This window comes from Syngnathus typhle, linkage group LG13 (assembly GCF_033458585.1).
Source record: "Syngnathus typhle isolate RoL2023-S1 ecotype Sweden linkage group LG13, RoL_Styp_1.0, whole genome shotgun sequence".
Classification (NCBI taxonomy): domain Eukaryota; kingdom Metazoa; phylum Chordata; class Actinopteri; order Syngnathiformes; family Syngnathidae; genus Syngnathus; species Syngnathus typhle.
Genome location: NC_083750.1, coordinates 9,245,480 through 9,262,886, shown reverse-complemented (window position 1 = coordinate 9,262,886; position 17,407 = coordinate 9,245,480). Strand labels below are relative to the sequence as shown.

The following is a 17,407-nucleotide window of genomic DNA, read 5'->3' as shown; positions in this document are numbered from 1 at the left end:
GCAGGAATATTTTTACATTTCACATTTGCCCTCTCTATTCAAATAAATCCTGCAAAGTCTTCTAAATGATTGTTGTGAAATCCTGAAAAACGTTAAGGTAGTTTGAGGACTTAGGTGCGTATGCATGAAAGTACAGTAATTGGTGACTTAACTTTACTCAAATACACAAGTCAGTTGCGCCATCTAGAGGTGAAAGACAGTAACTGTCTCTGGCGTAGTTAAGACTTCGAACCAGGGTTTAGGTTTGTAATTTGGGTTTTAAATCAGAGTAAAAGCCAACTTTAAGGTGTCAAAGTAAGTTTTCAAGGCAAGATTGGGATTTTACATTGTTTCAAGCCAGAGTTAGTGTTACAGGTTACGTAGGGTTTCAAGCCAATGTTAGGCTTGGCGCCAGCATTCACGCATCTAATTAGGGTTTTAAGACGCAGTTCAGAAGTAGGGTTTCAAGCCAAGGATGGTGGTTTGGTGGTTGGTAGTTTCGAACCACAGTTGGGTTTTACAAGTTTCTCACCATGGTTTCAAAGTAGGATTTTATTTGAAGTCAAGCTTCGGTTTTTAAGCCAGGGTTTCAAAGTTGAATTTCAAGCCAGAGGTTAGGTTTCCAATTAGGGTTGTAAGACAGCGTTTAAAAGTAGTTTTCGAGACAGTGTATTTCAAGTCAGAGTTTGGGAGCTGTAGTGTGTGGCATTTCTGAGTAAACACATGATCACTGTTATTAACTTCTTCGGGCAGTTGTAACTCAATTGACCACACAACCAAAGTAGGGTATCAAACCAGGTATATGCCTCAAAGTAAGGTTTCGAGCCAAATTTCAACGAGATTTCCATTCAAAGAGGCTCGAGCCAAATTTCAACGAGATTTCCATTCAAAGAGGCTTAACGTGTATTGCTGACTAATCGCCAGAAACTTGTTGACTTTAAAGCCTGATTTTGGCTTTGAATGGTGAACCCGGAAGTAACGGGGGTGTTATATCTCGCTCGTTTCTAATCAACAAGCACTCTTTGTCCCAAAGCGCCTCTCCTGGTCGTCGTCATACGACTTGTCGTCGCTGACGAGCGAGGTCACAGTTCGTCACCAGTGACGACGAGCACGGCGTCAAAGTTTGGGTAAGTCATAAATCAATCCGTTGACTGATTAAAAAATCATAAGATCTCACGTGAAAAGTCCACTCGAGTTACATTTGAACACTGTTGGTGATGAATCGGCAAAGAGCGCAAATTCATGTCAAGTTAAACGCCGTGACGTCAACGCAGCCATGCCAGAAAAGGGATCTTCAAAGTAAAAGGCCCCAAAACTTTGCACTAGAACGTAAACATTGGTTACGGTTTCGAATTTGAGTTTTGATTTCAAAGCAGGGTAGGGTTTCAAGACAGGGCTTGGTGCTGAAATGAATTGCTTGACTCTTAGTACTCCGATTTTTTGTATTTCAATTGACCAAAAGTGTTTATTACTCACCAGTTGCATCCTCATCGGTGTTAAACGGTTGTCACGTCCTGTGTCGAAGTTAACGGTCATCCTCCTTCAACCCATGCATATCTACAGTACAGCGCCACAAATTTGCTTGTTTGCTGAAAATTTCCCCCAATTTGGATCTTTCCATTTTGTAAAAAAAAATATATATTTTTTTTAAATAATGTTTTTGTTTGAAAAGGAATCAATCTGCAATCACTACCAAACAATGTGAAATTGTTTTCATTTTTGTCTCCAGTGTGAAATTGCAAGAGAAGTTTGGATCTGTTTCCCTCTATTGCAGGGGTCACCAACCTTTTTTGAAGTTGGGAACTACTTCAAGGGCACCGAATAATGCAAAGGGTGACCACTTTGATAATACACTTCTGAAATAACAATAACTGCGATTGGCTGGCAACCGGTTCAGGGTGTCCCCCGCCTACTGCCCGATGACGGCTGGGATAGGCTCCAGCACGCCCGCGACCCCAGTGGGGACTAAGCGGTACAGAAAATGGATGGATGGATATTTACTCTATGTGAAGACACTGAACATTAATGTTAGTGGGAAGCCTGGTATTGCATGCTCTTCACCAGTGTACTGTAAACTATTTTTAGAACTGGCCTATGGCCGACTGATGTGGTCGCTGCGGGCGACTGATGTGGTCGCCGCGGGCGACCTGGTGCCCGCGGACACCGGGTTGGTGACCCCTGCTCTATTGAAACCTTGTTCCAAATGAGTTTTGTTTTGTTTTCCCTCTGATCAGAGGCAAGGGATGATGGACGACAGTGCCAACGACTCAACGACAGACGAAGAAGAGTACCTGGACGGAATGTCTCCTTCAAAAGTAAATGCCGTACCACTTTTTTGGCTTTGGACTTAGTACGCCGTGAATTTTGATCTTGATTTTGAGGTGTGCTCATGTGAGCTGGATGCTCTCTGTGGGCAAGATGGGGGGCCGCCTCGCATAACAAATGCCACAAACCACACTGACAACACTGCCCAGGGCTCCAGAGATAGCAAACAAGTGTTTCAAGCTAAGGGTAGGGTTTCAAACCATTGTTAAGGTTTTATGCAAAGCTTTCAAAGATGGCTTTCAAGCCTGGGGTAGGGTTGCAAACAAAGATTAGATTTTCAAACTTGGGCTTTCAACCAGGTTACAAACCTAGGGTGGGGTTGCAAACAAAAGTTGGGGTTTCAAATGGGGGTAGGGTTTCAAACCAGACTTGTCGCGTCATGGTCACGTTCAGGCGTCGGGCAAGCGGGAAGGCAACGAGTCCGATGGCAACTCGCCCAGGAGACGGAATACGACTTCCGTGCAGCCTGCTGACCGGTAAGTCAACATTCTAATGCGTTAACTGCACACGCTAAGGGGCGTTTGCGTGGAACCTCACGATGGGTTTGGGCTTTGTACCCCCTTGCAGGGAAATCCACAATGAGCTATCCTGCCACTCGCAAGACACTTCCGAAATAGACGAGGACGTGAGAGAGGACGAGAGTGACTCGTCTTCTTCGACGTCCACAAGCTGCCAGGCGAGATCTGGTCAATATGGTGAGTGAAGACACCGTATCTACAGAGTAGCCGGTGACAAAAATAAGTTTGACTCCTCTGCTCTATAGAGACGCTCTCGCATGTGACTGAACAATTTGCCGCCCGCACACCCCATGCAACTATCTTACAAAGTTGTTTTTTTTACAGCATAAACACACACACACTATCAAAATGCTTACAAGCACAAACTAGTTAAGCTAGTCGCAATTGAGGTCATGACATCCTGGTAGCTAGTAATTTTGAGGTTCTATTTCCACAGCCGCCATCTCGAAGAGCGCTTCCGCCGCCTCACCAGGCGGCGCCCACCAGTTCTACATCCGAACAGGACAGATGATCATACAAGGTATGGTTTCAAAGTAAGGTTTGCAGTCAGGATTTGAAAGTAGGCTTCTAAGGTTAGGGATTCCACGCCAGGGTTTGGGGTTTCAACAGTGGTTTGGGTTTAAAATGTTGCTCTTAAATCTGGGTTAATTTTGTTAGTATTTCAAATTAGGGCTAAGGATTAGAATAGGGGTGCAAATCAGGGTTAGCGCTTCAAAGTAGGGTTCAAAGTATGATTTCAAAGTCAGCTTTATTGTTTATTTATTATCCCTTCATATGTCAAGACACACAAAGAAACCGAAATTCCGTTTCCTCTATCCCACGGTGACGAGACACAGTACACGATAGACATACAAGTAGACGACACAAAATAAAAACAAGAAGGCACAAACAATAAATAATAAATAACAAATAAATAAAATGAGTGATGGATAAACAATAAACAAATAACCCAATAAATAAGAGGAGCACATCAAGTAGATGTGTGGGTTTCAAATCACAAGGGGTAGGCAAAGATCAAGGTTTCTAATTAGGGTTTCAAGCCAAAATCATGAGTTTATAGGTACTTTTATTTGACATTTTTTTGCAAAGTTAATGTTTTAAACTAAAGTGGTTGGATTATGGTTTCAAGACAGGGTGAGGGTTTTAAATTAGGGTTTCAAGACATGGGTTTAAACTGCACTGCACTACGATAGCTGAAAAAACTAAATAGAAATAGTTTTTTGTGAATAAAAGTTCGGTAAAATTCGCCCGTCTTCCTGGACTTGGCACAAGCCTTATGACTCTTTGGCCGATGGCGCCGCCTACCTCTCCAGAAGCAGCCAATAAGAAAGGCCTCTTGTTTTTCGCTCCCTTGTAGTCGCGTCACTGCTTCTAAAAATAACATCTTCTCTGGAGTGGGAGGGACTACTAGCCAGCGCGTCTTCCCTGACTTCAGCGGGCGCGGTGACGTCACCGTGACGCAAATGTCGGTAATTGTAATCCGGCAGAAAGTTGACGAGCGCCCAGAGACGACGCAAGACAGTCAAGGAAGCGAGAGCACCGGAGCGCCTTTACGAATTCAGCCAGCCAGGGAGGAAACGAAGGCGCTTTAGCAGCTTGTATTTTTCCTCTTTTTCGGTTCTGGCTCACTGGGGTACAACAATGGCTGTTACGGGAGATGAGACCGAGTCAGGTGCGGAAAACTTTTGTGTTTTTTTTCACTAGTTCGTCTGTCCATTCTTCTGGTCTCTCGTGCGTTTACTTATTTTGCTTTCTTTTTTCTTTTTGAAGGGGTTTCTTGGGTTTCGTTGTCTTCCGGTTCTAGCGCGCGCATGCGCATAGAGCCGCCTGTACAAGTGGGTTCGACCACCGGCATACCGTCGCGAAAGTTTGTTTCGCTTAATTGTGGATTTAAACCAAATTGTGAGCGTGTGCGCATACATGGACACGCACACATTTCCACGCACACACTCACTTAGTTTTGTGACGAAAAAGTTGTGTCCATCTCAGAGTGAGCAACACGTTGTGGAGGGAGGGGATGGAGAAGAAAGTGCTGCTTTGACGTCATCGTAACTTCCTGGAACAAAAGGGAAGGGGAGGGGGCTTAGAGAAAGACGCATGAAGTGACGTCATCACGCCCCCCTTTTATCACTGTGTGCCCGATGCTGACTCATCCTTCCGAAGTTGAGATTTTACAATTTCGATTTATGATAGGAATGTCTTTTTACTGACATATTGTATCAAAGTTGATCCAAGGAGAGCAACAATATTACAACACAAGTCTAATATTAGCGTTGGCTAGCACTTAGCAAAAGCAGTTGAAGTCATTCAATTTGCTGTCCAGAATGAGATTATAAAGCAAATATAACAACTAAGTGCACAGAAAAACCAAAGCAGACTTTCATTTTGAAATGCTGATGAAAAAACATCAATCAAGCCTATAATTCCTACAACGCCACAAGATGGCGCCACATATTTTTTGCCCAACTACAAAACCAGAATAAACTAAATAAATAACTGGGACTAGGCTTCTCAGTGATTAGTAAATGGGGAAATTCCATAGTCCTCTTTGAAGTTAGCATTAGTTTACAAGCAACAATTTGTGAGAACACCCAGAAGGTGATAATCTGACATGCATCTTCTACCACAGCCGCCACGGGAGACATCCCCGCCTGCCAGTTGCGCTCGCCCACCTCAGGCCTAGCCCACAGCACCGTACTGGCGGCGGCACCGGGCGCCACGCACGGCCCACAGTCGCACCACACGGAGGAAGTCACCCGCAAGAGAGAGGTCCGGCTCATGAAGAACAGGTAGGCGGCGGCGCCTTGACTGGCCACCGGCCTGAGCTGTTCAGGATCGTGCATCCTTCAATTTTTTTGTCTTTTGGGCAGGGAGGCTGCGCGAGAATGCCGGCGGAAAAAGAAGGAGTACGTCAAGTGTCTGGAAAACCGCGTGGCTGTGTTGGAGAACCAAAATAAGACACTGATTGAGGAACTGAAGGCGCTCAAGGACATTTACTGCCACAAGGGAGAGTAAGAATATGCCAAAGCTGCTCCCATTTGTTTCCCGCCTCCGCCGCAACCCGACAAACTGTTGTGACTGCGTCCGCTTGCTCAAGCCTTTGCGATGTGTGTCCCGTCCAAAAGTCATCGCAAAAACATGAGGGGACAGACATTATCGGTAGCTAAAGATGCCTCGGGTGGCCATGGGAATGACAATTCTATTTCTCAAAAGCAAAAGATAAGCTAAAAGTGCTAACAAAGCGTGTTTATTTTCTAACAAAAATGTATTTGTGTACTTGTGTCCACAACCACCACTCTTGTCCTCATACATCACCTTAATGCAGTCAATGAGTTGTCATGACAACAGTAATGCTATAGCCCAGGCTGGTGTAGTATTCCGTCAAGCTCTTCCTTTTGGGGTTCATCCTTTCCATATGTGACTTCAATCAATACAGACAAGGATTATTTCTTGGCAAAATGAGCTCAACTAGTCACCAATACAGCACAATCGTTGACAGACATGATGATAAATTCCCAATGTTAAATGCCAACAAAGCGCATCTCTTTTGTAACATCAGTGGGATTATTGTGGTCTTTGTGGACAGCCAATATGCAATTCTTTACAATAGCACTGATGCTAAAGCTAACAAATCAGTTTGTGTCCTGGCTGCTCCACCCTCATTAATAGAAATTGGCAATATGGTTGAATGGTCAAGCTATTCTACATGTTACACGAGCAGGCGTAGGGTCTCGACCATTTTTATGTTAATTTGTTACATATCGTTGTTTGAAATCATACCAAGAATAAATTATTTATCAAAGCACAACCAAAACCAGTCGATTGTTAGTTTTCACACATAACTGATCATTATTTTGAAAGATGATTTAACACCTTTTTAGAAACACAAGCGCCCCAATTGTCCTTTTTGTACATTTTGTGTTTTTGTTGTGGCATAAATAAAGTTTTGTGGCTAAGAGAGCGGCACTGCCTCTGTGTGCAGGCGACTATTATTACGCCTCAATTAACGGATTGTCTCGAGTGGTTTCCGTTACGACTAGAAAATACTTTTGCACGATGCACCGTCTTGTGAAGTCTTAATTTAACCAAATTTACCTTGAACATACCAAAATCCAAACACAATACTAACCTGAATCATACAGCAACTACGCCGTCTGCTCGGGACATGTGGTACTGCACTCTTTTCTACGTTGCCCGCCACGTTTGAACCAATTGGCCGAGACACTCAGACCTTAAAGCAGTGCTTCTCAAATAGTGGTGCTATTCCTGGGGGGGCGCGTGTGACCCTGGGGAACAGGCTTTTTTTTTGGCAGTACTAGAATAAAGTGTAATTGCGCGTTTACTACAGCAGGGGGCAGTGGCGCTCTCATTGTTACTTCTGTCACGTTTGCGACAGTGCAACATTTTACGACTTACAAGACAAGTTAGGATAGTCACGGTGGGGAGGGGGGGCGCGAATAGTTTTCTTCTTGCTAGGGGGGGGGCGTAACAGAAAATAATTGAGAAGCACTGGGTTAAATAAAGGTTAACCTAAAAAAAAAAAAAAAAAAAAAAAAGTGAACCCTGAACTTTGAACCCGCGGTGACCCCGCGGTGACCCCGCGGTGACCCCGTGGTGACCCCTGGGTGACCTTTGAACCCTGAACTTTCAACTCTAGTTAAAAATCGAAAATGTGCACATGACCCCGTGAACTTTGAACCGACCTTTGACCCCTGGGTGAACTTTGAACCGTAAACTTTGACCTTTGACCCCTAGCTAATTACGTTTTTTTTTTTTTTTTTTAAACCGGCATAGCAGAACGATCCATGGTCTTCAGATGCCGCGCTGTCGCCATCTCCTGGTCAGTTAGTGAAATGCTTTTGCTGATGTTTTTTTTTCTCTCAATTAAAACAAATCAATTAGCCAGTTGGTTTTCTTTATTTAATATCTATTATCAGCCAAAACCAAATTGTGAATCAGTCACCTAGGCTATAGCAGAACAAACAATCCATGGTCTTCAGATGCCACGCTGTCGCCATCTCCTGGTCAGCTAGTGAAATGCTTTTGCTGTTTTTTTTCCCTCTCAATTAAAACAAATCAATCAGCCAGTTGGTTTTCTTTATTTAATCTCTGATATCAGACAAAACCAAATTGTGAATCAGTCACCTAGGCCAGTGCTTCTCAAATAGTGGGGCGCGCCCCCCTTGGGGGGCGCGGTGCTATTCCTGGGGGGGCGCGTGTGACCCTGGGGAACAGGCTTTTTTTTTGGCAGTACTAGAATAAAGTGTAATTGCGCGTTTACTACAGCAGGGGGCAGTGGCGCTCTCATTGTTACTTCTGTCACGTTTGCGACAGTGCAACATTTTACGACTTACAAGACAAGTTAGGATAGTCACGGTGGGGAGGGGGGGCGCGAATAGTTTTCTTCTTGCTAGGGGGGGGCGTAACAGAAAATAATTGAGAAGCACTGCCTTAAAGGGTGTTTTGCAAAGAACAATGGTCAAAATACCTTCAATCATTGGAAGCTTTTAGAGGCTGTTATTTCTGCAAAAGGAAAATCTACTACATATTGATGCAAGTTTTCTGTTGGGGTTCCCAAATTTATGCTTACCTTTAAGTGATGACTGCACACTTTCTGACATTTCAGAAACACTTCCCCTTTTCCACTGAGCTAGTTTGCAATTTTTTATTCCAACATGATAACATTATTTGTCTGGTTACATCAATATTACCTCAAACGCGTTTCCTCTGCAACTTTGTTCAGCCTTGCTGTCTAGCGACAAACATTGCATTTCAAAAATATGTCACTTCAGCCACCAGCAGCAATTTTCTATTCCAACTATGATAACTTTACCCTTTGTCTCGTTACTTCAATATGTACAAGATGGTTTGGCATATTTTGTGACTTTGTGGTTTATTTGACCACCCAGGACGGATCTTTCTTGATGGCGTCGTTCTCTGGGCCCAAGATGGAAACGCCGTACGTCTTGCTGCCGAGGGTCAGGTACCTGCAGCAAACAAGTTGTAATCCATCAAATTCTGTGACTTTTTTGTTGTTGTTGTTTTACTTGAATTTTTATTTATTTATATTTCAACTGAATTTTTCTTTGAATTATTTTTCTTTGAATTGAATTTCTATTAAATTATTTGCATTTCATATTACGATTACATTAGTTTTTTCGTTAAGTACGGCTACTATTAAAAAATAAAGGAGCTGAATGTTTTGTTTATTTTGGGAGGCCAAAACCAATGAATGAATGGCTAGTTTGAGAAGAAAGGCTTGAGCTCAAACCTCTCAGCTACGTCCAGTAGGTTTTCCCGGGTGACATGGACGAGTCGTTCGCGGTGCCGCTGCTTCATTTCGTCTGTGATTCCGCTCAGGAATACGGACATCCCTGCATCCAAAACAAAAACATCAAGTCAAGTGCTCGACTCGCTCGGCAGCCTTTAGCTCGCCTCCCGTGGCTTCAAAATGGGGCAGTTGCCATCGGTTACCTTTGCTGGAGGGTGCCACAGGCGAGTCGACGGCGGAGAAGATGGACAGTTTGGCTTCGTCGATGTCCTGCTGGGTGAACCTGCTCGACTTGGCCCAGTCGACACCCTTGCCGAAGGCGGACAACGTCTGGACCGAGTTTGGATCCCTTTGAAACGCCACAAAGAAGGAAAATTAAAATTGGTTTAAGATTTGACTGGCAGCATTCAAGCAAACGAATCAACTCGGTACCTGTAAGAGTAAAATGAGAAGAGGCCGCCTCCAGCCATTTTGGCTCCACCCCCGTAGGCTCCACCCTTCTCTCGGATCTCACCGTGGAGAAACTTGGCCGTCATCATCCTTGCCAACACGCAGAGGCTGGCGACAGATAGAAAGTTGCTCCAAAGTCATTCCCCACATAATGCCAGCATTGTCAGAATAGTCAAAGAAATTCTCCACAAAACCTGGCATAGTCTTTGTGGCTGTAGGGGACAGTGCGGATGGACTCGCTGACAAAGTTGACAGGAAATGGCAGCTGGAAGAAAGTCTTCATGTGACAAGGCTGGAAATTCGAATCCTTGAAAAGAAAGTGAGCCCAATTAAGGATTTGCTGGAAACGGAATTTTGGGGCCGAATTTTCCCAAAAGTCAGAAAAGGATGGGCAAATGAAAACAAAGACCTACAGCCACGAGTGTCTTGCAGGCTCCAGAGATGTTGTCGACATCTAGCGGCCTCTAGTGGAGAGAAAAAAAAAAACATTAGCCTGACCTCAGGCTCTTTCCACCCACAAAGTGGTCCAGTCACTCTCTTACCTGGATGACGTTTGGTCGCACGGCTTTGAAGCGCTTCCTCTTGTCGGCCACGTCCGTCATGAAGTTCTCCAGGTGGAGCACTGACTCGGACGCCCCCTGGGGCGTGGCGTTGACGGCACACCTGTAGAGATGTCCGCATTAGGTTTGCCACCCACCTCAGACTATGAATGCCAGACAATGAGCGGCACCTCATATTTTCAGGGTTGAGAAGGTGCTTCTTGATCCTGGGCAGCGTGCGGAGGACCGGGGTCAGGTCCGACATCTCGGCTATCCTCTTCATGAACTTCACCTGAGGATCACAACAGTGAACGGAGAACATTTTTTGCTGGCACTGCTTCAAATAAAACAACCACAGTTAAGGACATTCTCCAATCGGGCTACCTGGTCCATCCCGTCAAAGGTTTCGAGGAGTTCTCCGGCTGGCGTCAGAAGGTGTCCGGCCCGTGTCATGGCGTAGATGTGGCCGGCGTCGGAGATCCCGTTGGCCAGCTCTTGCGCGGACATCATCACCAGCACCCGCAAGCGCTCCGGGTCGTCAAAGCGAGGGCTGTTGAAAATCTCCGCCCACAGCTGCAACATGTCGGCGAGGTTCCTCTCCAAGCAGGAGGAGGACAGGAGGACTCCCTGACAGACAGTGGGGATGAGACGGCAATGGCCTAATTTGGGGTCGGGCGAGTCGAGCCAACCTGCTCAAACACGTCCATGTGGGCGCAGTCGGGGATGACCTGAGGGGACACGGACATGTCGCCCGTCTTCAGCTCCATCTGCTGAGCTTGCTGCCGGTAGTCCAGAGAGCCACAGCCCATCCTGAATGAACACACCCAAAAATGAAGGACAAAAAAAATGGTGGCTAAATTGAGTGAGCGGCTGGTGTGACGCCAACTGACTTGGTGATGACGCTGCAGAAGAGCGGCACATAAAGCTTAAGGTCCTCTGGCAGCGTGTTGAGGCTGCACATGGCCCGGAAATACACCAAGCCGTTGGTGGGCTGCTCACACAGCTGAAGCGGAACACCACCTGGGCATCAGCACAGAAAAAAATTAGTTTGATGGTCACGAAAGAGAGCCTTCCACGCGGCGCCGTACCCGCTTTGGTCATGTGCAGAGGCGTGACGGCAAGGGTGGGCGCGATGTCCGACACTTTGAGCGTGGGCAGGCATGAAGCGTCCTGTGTCTTGCTTTGAGCTGCCAGTAGCTGAAGACCTGACAAACAAAGAGGACTCGTCTCGAACGCCGCGATGAAGAAGAATCCTTCTTGTGAGCGATTGTCAGCACCTTTCTCATAAATGTCCTTCTTGTCGCTATCAGACAGCGCGGCGATCTTCTCCCGGAGTTTGCGCTCCTCGGCCGAGACCTGCTTGTCCAGGTAGGAGTCGTCGGGACTCATGGAGAGCGTGAGTCGGTGGCTGTTCTCCTGGATGACGCAAAGAAACGCAAGGAGCTGATAGAATGCATTGACTTTGAATTTTCATTGAAGGCATTGAAGACAACCCTGCCTGAAATTCCCACTTGCCCTCACACCAACCTTCAAGTAGTGCTGGACTTTGTCCTGGAGGAAACGCGGGTTCTCCTGCAGGGCTCGTCGAAATTCGCGGATGCTATTGTTGATCTGTAGGAGGTCCACTGGGTCGCCGTCGTGGTTCCAGGAAGACGCTATATACTGCACCAGCAATCAGCTCCAGATTAACAAAAACAAACCCGGCCGCCTCGGAGGCATTGGGGTTGGTCGGCCGACGCTCACCGAGGCCAAAGCGAGGCCAAAGTTGCTGGACTGGTGCTTCATTTGGATCTCCGTCTTGTGCAGGAGCGCCTCGATCCTCTCGTCCTCAAAGCCGCTCCTGATGAGGGGCGGAAGGCAGACGGGTGACAAAAGACTTCTCCACCGACACCGAGATGAAAGAGACGAGAAAGTTCCCACGGGCGCGCCCCCCCTCGTTTCCACTTACTCGATAATGCTGTCCACGGTTTGGCGGATGATGTTCTTGACTTTGTCGGCGTCGCACTCGGCGATGCCCTGCAGGCCGATGCTGAAGGACGCCTCCTTGGTGCTGCCGTCGTATCTGCCCGGGGCAAAACAACAGCGCCGTGTCACCGCACGGAAACCGGAACTTTCCTTGCAGACTTTGCTCTCCTCCTGCTCGTCTCACCCGACCACCGAGGAGAAGTCCGTTCCGATTTTGGGTTCGATGAGAGCTTTGTAGAAGGGAGCGTTGGGACCAGATGTCATCAGAGCAGACAGCAGGCTGAGGGTGAAGGCTTCGAAGGTGTCGGTGATGCTGTGGAGCAAAACGAACGCATCTCAATGTCACGGCAACGGGCGCGACGCTCACTTCAAAAAGCAAGATTTGCGGTCGTACTCTCCCAGCTTGTAGCTGACACACAGCGTGCTCTGTCGCGCGGCGTCGGGAGCCATCGCGTCGGGACTGCACGTCACGCGCTCTTCTCTCTGCACAGCGCGAGAAACAGACCTTCCATCTCATCCTTCACATTCAGCATCCTCGAGACTATTTGGCGAGCTCACCGGACTGGCCCAGGGCGGCTGAGACGGGACGCGGGTGTTGGTCTGGATACGTTCAAATTTGGAGAGCGCTTCCTGGTCAATCTGCTTCAAGTGTTGCTCCAGAGGAAGGTCGCCGTACGTGAAGAACCTGAACCAGTGGACGCGGAAGCGGGAGAGCCCAGGACAGAAGTTTGGAGACTCAAATTAGGAGGCCATGTGGGACAAAAAAACTGAGCGGAAAACGTGTGTCACCTGGCATTGCTGGGGTGGTAGTGCGTGGCGTGGAAATCCTTGAGCTGCTCCCAGGTGAGGTCAGGGATGGCCAGCGGCTCTCCGCCGGATACCACAGAGTACGTGTGGTCCGGATAAAGTTTGTTCTGGAGGTGCTGAGCATATAGGCGCTCGTTGTCTGACTGCCAACAAGCAGAAAAAAAGGGCCAACTTCACTCGGATCGTTTCCATTTCAGGTTAGGAAAGGGGATATGGACTCACAAAGGCTCCTTTCATCTCATTGAAGACCACACCTTTGAAGACAAGAGGCGAGCTGGCGTCGGCAGGGTCTTCGTTCTCCAGCCTCCAGCCCTCCTGCCTGGAAAGTTGTCGCTTGTGACGCCACAGGAGAGAATACAGAAAGAAAAAAAAAAAACACCACCACAAGACGTGAACGCTCACCAGAAGTCCTGCTCCCGTAAGCACGGGAAGAACACGGCGTCCAGGTAGACCGACAGAAGATTCTGGAAGTCTTTTGCGTTCTGCGTGGAGAATGGATACATGGTGTAGTCGCTGGCTGTGGGCAAGGAGACAGCAGTCACTTTAATGGTTGGGTTCAAAAACTTAAAAAGAAAATAATAAAAAAGATTGTAATGATCAGCGAGAAATCGGATATCAATAAAATGAATGATCAGGGCGGCATATGTACCTGTGAAGGCGTTCATGAAGGTGCACAGTGACCTGTTGAGCATTTTGAAAAAAGGGTCTCTGCACGGATACTTCTGGGACCCGCACAGCACCGTGTGCTCCAGGATGTGAGGGACCCCCGTGCTGTCCATGGGGGTGGTCCGAAACTGCACGCTGAAAATGCAGAAAGACCAACATGGCATAGCAACACGTGATATTTTTGGTAGTGTCTTTTTTATCAACCTGAATAGATTGTTGGGATCATCCCTTGCAGCATGCAGGTACTGAGCTCCTGTTCTGTCGTGAGTCAACTTGATGGCCGTGAGGAACAACTCGGGGACTGCCACAACCTGCAGCAAAAAGACACTGACATTTTATCCTGGTTGTGTATGCCTGCAAATGTCATGTTTGGATTTTTTTCCCCTCAGCGATTGATACATTTTACCAAATAAAGGAAGCATCGTACCTCTTTAACTGTAAATCCGTGAATTTGTTGGCCTGCTGTGTATTGATGAGCCTTCTCTCCTGCTGCTGCTGCTGCTGCTGCTGCAGTACTCCTCCGTCTCCATGACAGATGCAAGCCCTTTAAACTAGTTTAAGGGGAAAAGGTTAAGATAAACTTGAGTATACTCTCAAACAAACCATATGCAGAATTTTTCACACTGGCCTCAAATATGCTCCACATTACACCGAAGCTAACTGTAGTGACCTATAATGGTTCTAGTTTTCACGCTCACAAAAAGTGTCCTTGAATTCAATCAACCAATCAATCAATCAATCTTGTGCTGACTTTAAAATATAAAATAAAATATCAGTTTTCTCTTCAAGCATAAGTTATTCTTCCCGATGTCCCTAATCGTTTACTTAAACCTATTCATCGATTAAAATAATTTAATATTTCCTTCGCGGACTGTCTGTAATTACACTATCCCTCCACGATAAATGACAGGCCTTACTAAATGTCCACAAATATCCACTTTTCAATTGTGTGTTTAAACTAACAATCATTATTTTAAAACCTCGATCACGATTCCACCAAGCTAAATAGTCCCCGCTGTCACTGTTCATCACAACATATGTAGCCTCGGTAGCCAATGCTCATGCTAGCTGACTTACCGAACATTTTGAAGTTTCGCGAGCACCGTCTTTGTCTGGCGAAACATGGCGAACTAAAAGTATGTTGTGTTCATAAACTGCTACGTCCTCTACGTTTGGCAGCAACATACACTAATATTAAGACACAAAACAATTTTGTCGGTCAAGTTGCATCACTGCATCCCGTGTCCTCTCATGCCGTGCGACTTAGTAAACGGAGCGGCCATGCTGGAGTGAGGGAGCAACATCTCGACGCTGATTTCACAACACATGGAACTTCGATATTTAAAATCCCGCACCCGTCCAGTACTCATAGAAATCTACGGTGCCGCTATTTGACGTTTGTGAATGACACAAAAGCATCCCTACTTGTGATTGGTCAATTTCAAGAGTGGCAACACATGATTGGCCAAAACCTCTTTAGCTAGACGGATCGGTTAAAAAAATATATATTTTCCTAATATACTTTTTGGGAAAGGGGAATTAAAAAATCAATATTATAATATGTTAATGTGAATATTTTACAATTTATAGAGTGATAAAACAAATAGTTTAGGTGGAGTTTATTTAAATGTAGTTTTACCATATTTCCAGCAGATGTCACTGTATAACAATTTTATTCCCTTCTTGAGTCCTTCCTTCTGAATAATTTCTTTAGTTTCTCGTTGCAACGTAACGCATGTAGTTGTAAGGTTCAAATCATCAAAATTAAACAGGCTTATCTATATTTTACATCGTAAAACTCCAATGCTGCTTGTACTGGGTTGAGAAATGAAGAGGAGTGTATTACAAAACAGTATTGCATTCAAGTAGCATTGTATGCAGTATCTGCAGGTATAGCTAATGAGCCCAGATCAATTCTCAGTCAAAAACAACTGCATGGATCATTGTCAAAGAATATGTAATGTACAGTATTTTAATCATCCTCGGGAAAGGCCTAAACAGTCCCTCTTGTGGTACACATGTGTACTGTAGGTATTAATCATTTAGCAGCGAGCGAATTGCCAACCTGCTCTCCTTAGCACTTAGGGTTTTTGTTTTTTTACAGGGTTTTTTACGTTCCCCTCCCTCCCACCTCCGTCGCCGCGACCAAAAGCACTCGGCGCATTTTTCACACCGAGATATCGCAGATGATTGCGGCCGAGCTGACGGAAAACAGCTTCTGGAGGCCAGAGGTACTTAAAACGCCAGTTGAACAAAAGATTTTACGGTCAAATCAATGAAAGCGCAGCGAGGAATACAAGCGGAGTTAATGAGACGAGACACAGATTGTTGGACAAAGCAAGACGAGGCAAACAGATCCATGATGTGAAGGTCAAAGGTCACATGATATCTCAAATGACAACGCACGCCACATGGTACGTAGCCACAACGCAATGGTAAAAAAGTCAGGCTGCTGTGGCATGACGGCGTCGTTCGCGTCAATATTTGTGGCATAGTGCCAACTAATTGCAGCCCTGAGAACAAGAATGATAAAAATCACAATGAGAAATGTGCAACTGCTCTTTGGAGATATTTCCCGCTAAAATGTCTTATTAGGCGTCTAATGAATAGCTTAATCGTATTCAATATTCATTTGCTTGGAGGCTTGAAGTCCCAGCAGGCGCTTAGATCGCTATCAGCGCTGCTATGAGCTCACCAGAATTTTCTTTCTGAGACATTCTTTTCATTAGGTGTGCATTGTGGATGGAAATTTGGATCCCATCTGCCTCCTCACCCCTCCTTCCCCACTCACCCGTGGGGCCAATTAGGGCGCGGGGGCTAAACGAAGCGTGCCGGCAAAGTGTGTTTACTCTGAAAACTGCCCGGTAATTTGGAGAGCGTCTACATTCAGAGCCTGGAGGACTTTCATTTCCATCCTGCGAGTTTTTTTTTTTTGTGTTGCTGAATGACACGTTCACACAAACGCACATCGCGGCCATGAATATAAACAAAAGCTGATGAACTAACTCACAGACAGTAACTAAAGGACTAACAAACTGCCTACTCAACCAGCTGATTGAAAAACAAACAAAAATGACGAGCTGGGCCTATTTACTGACCGACTGACGGAATAACTGATTGATTGAGCAACTAACAAACCCACAGACAGACTGACTTTTGATGAACCAACTTGTCTAGGTAAGCAAACAAACTGATGATGCCCACTGACTTCTATGCAAATGAAGCTTCATGTCCAAGAGGGCCTCCAAACGGAGACAGAATGTCGAGCGGCATCCTCATGCGTCTTTTCTTTCCCTTTGGCTAAATTGCGCTTTTGTCGCGACGCCTTCACACCTGCTGCGTCTCGCCCGTAACCTTGTTGCATATTTCATGCGGCCCGCATGTTTCTGTGTCACGTTCTACAAAGCCAAGGCGGAGGAGGAGGAGAAGGGATGTTCTGGCACCTACTTCTTTCCTTTTATTGTTTTGCATCAACATGCATGCACAACAAAGTCAATTAAGGTTGCGCAAAATCAATGCAAATATCTTTGTTCTGAACAACCACTTTGCATATTTAAATGGTCGACTTCTTCTAATTACTTTGAGCGTTTCTTTTCCAAAAGCGGAATGTGAGATTTATTTATTATTCACTGGCTTAACTTCTTTGAAGGAGGATTTTTTCTGATTTCATAAACTTGATGTGCTGCCATGCAGTCGGCGGAAAGTTTTCATTCGCACCTTTTTCTCACCTCACGTTGCCATGGAAACAGGCTGGCACATACACGCACGCACACACGGGTGCACAGACACAAACGTGTGCCAGTCAACGTATACGTATGTGCGTGCATGTGTGTGCATGTTCATCACGTACGTGTGTGTGTGTGTGTGTGTGTATGTGCGCGCGAGCA

At 46.0% G+C, this 17,407-nt stretch overlaps 2 protein-coding genes across 3 annotated transcripts; one reads left to right on the top strand and one right to left on the bottom strand.

The window, feature by feature from the left end:
- Positions 1-1,053: 1,053 nt before the first annotated feature.
- crema (cAMP responsive element modulator a) lies at positions 1,054-8,958 on the top strand. Of its 2 annotated transcripts, XM_061295240.1 has the most exons (9): positions 1,054-1,106; positions 1,709-1,812; positions 2,214-2,294; positions 2,698-2,780; positions 2,872-2,999; positions 3,259-3,342; positions 5,452-5,611; positions 5,693-5,833; positions 8,732-8,958. In XM_061295240.1, exons 2-9 carry the CDS (start codon positions 1,804-1,806, stop codon positions 8,745-8,747), a joined length of 702 nt encoding a protein of 233 aa, XP_061151224.1. In that variant the 5' UTR covers positions 1,054-1,106; positions 1,709-1,803; the 3' UTR covers positions 8,748-8,958. The 2 variants fall into 2 exon arrangements, with proteins under 2 accessions (XP_061151224.1, XP_061151225.1); XM_061295241.1 differs by lacking the exons at positions 1,054-1,106; positions 1,709-1,812; positions 2,214-2,294; ... (2 more) ...; positions 3,259-3,342; positions 8,732-8,958 and adding an exon at positions 4,239-4,494 and having other exon boundaries at positions 5,693-6,780.
- pitrm1 (pitrilysin metallopeptidase 1) lies at positions 8,474-14,835 on the bottom strand. Its single transcript, XM_061295239.1, has 26 exons — positions 14,598-14,835; positions 13,948-14,071; positions 13,725-13,831; positions 13,504-13,655; positions 13,257-13,371; positions 13,077-13,173; positions 12,837-12,997; positions 12,606-12,732; positions 12,442-12,530; positions 12,232-12,360; positions 12,031-12,144; positions 11,826-11,922; positions 11,610-11,744; positions 11,360-11,498; positions 11,171-11,287; positions 10,973-11,102; positions 10,772-10,892; positions 10,467-10,709; positions 10,274-10,374; positions 10,086-10,206; positions 9,957-10,007; positions 9,738-9,850; positions 9,526-9,651; positions 9,297-9,442; positions 9,094-9,196; positions 8,474-8,809 (listed from the first exon to the last, which is right to left on the bottom strand). The coding sequence occupies exons 1-26, from the start codon at positions 14,642-14,644 to the stop codon at positions 8,716-8,718; spliced, it is 3,099 nt and encodes a 1,032-aa protein (XP_061151223.1). The 5' UTR covers positions 14,645-14,835; the 3' UTR covers positions 8,474-8,715.
- Positions 14,836-17,407: the final 2,572 nt, after the last annotated feature.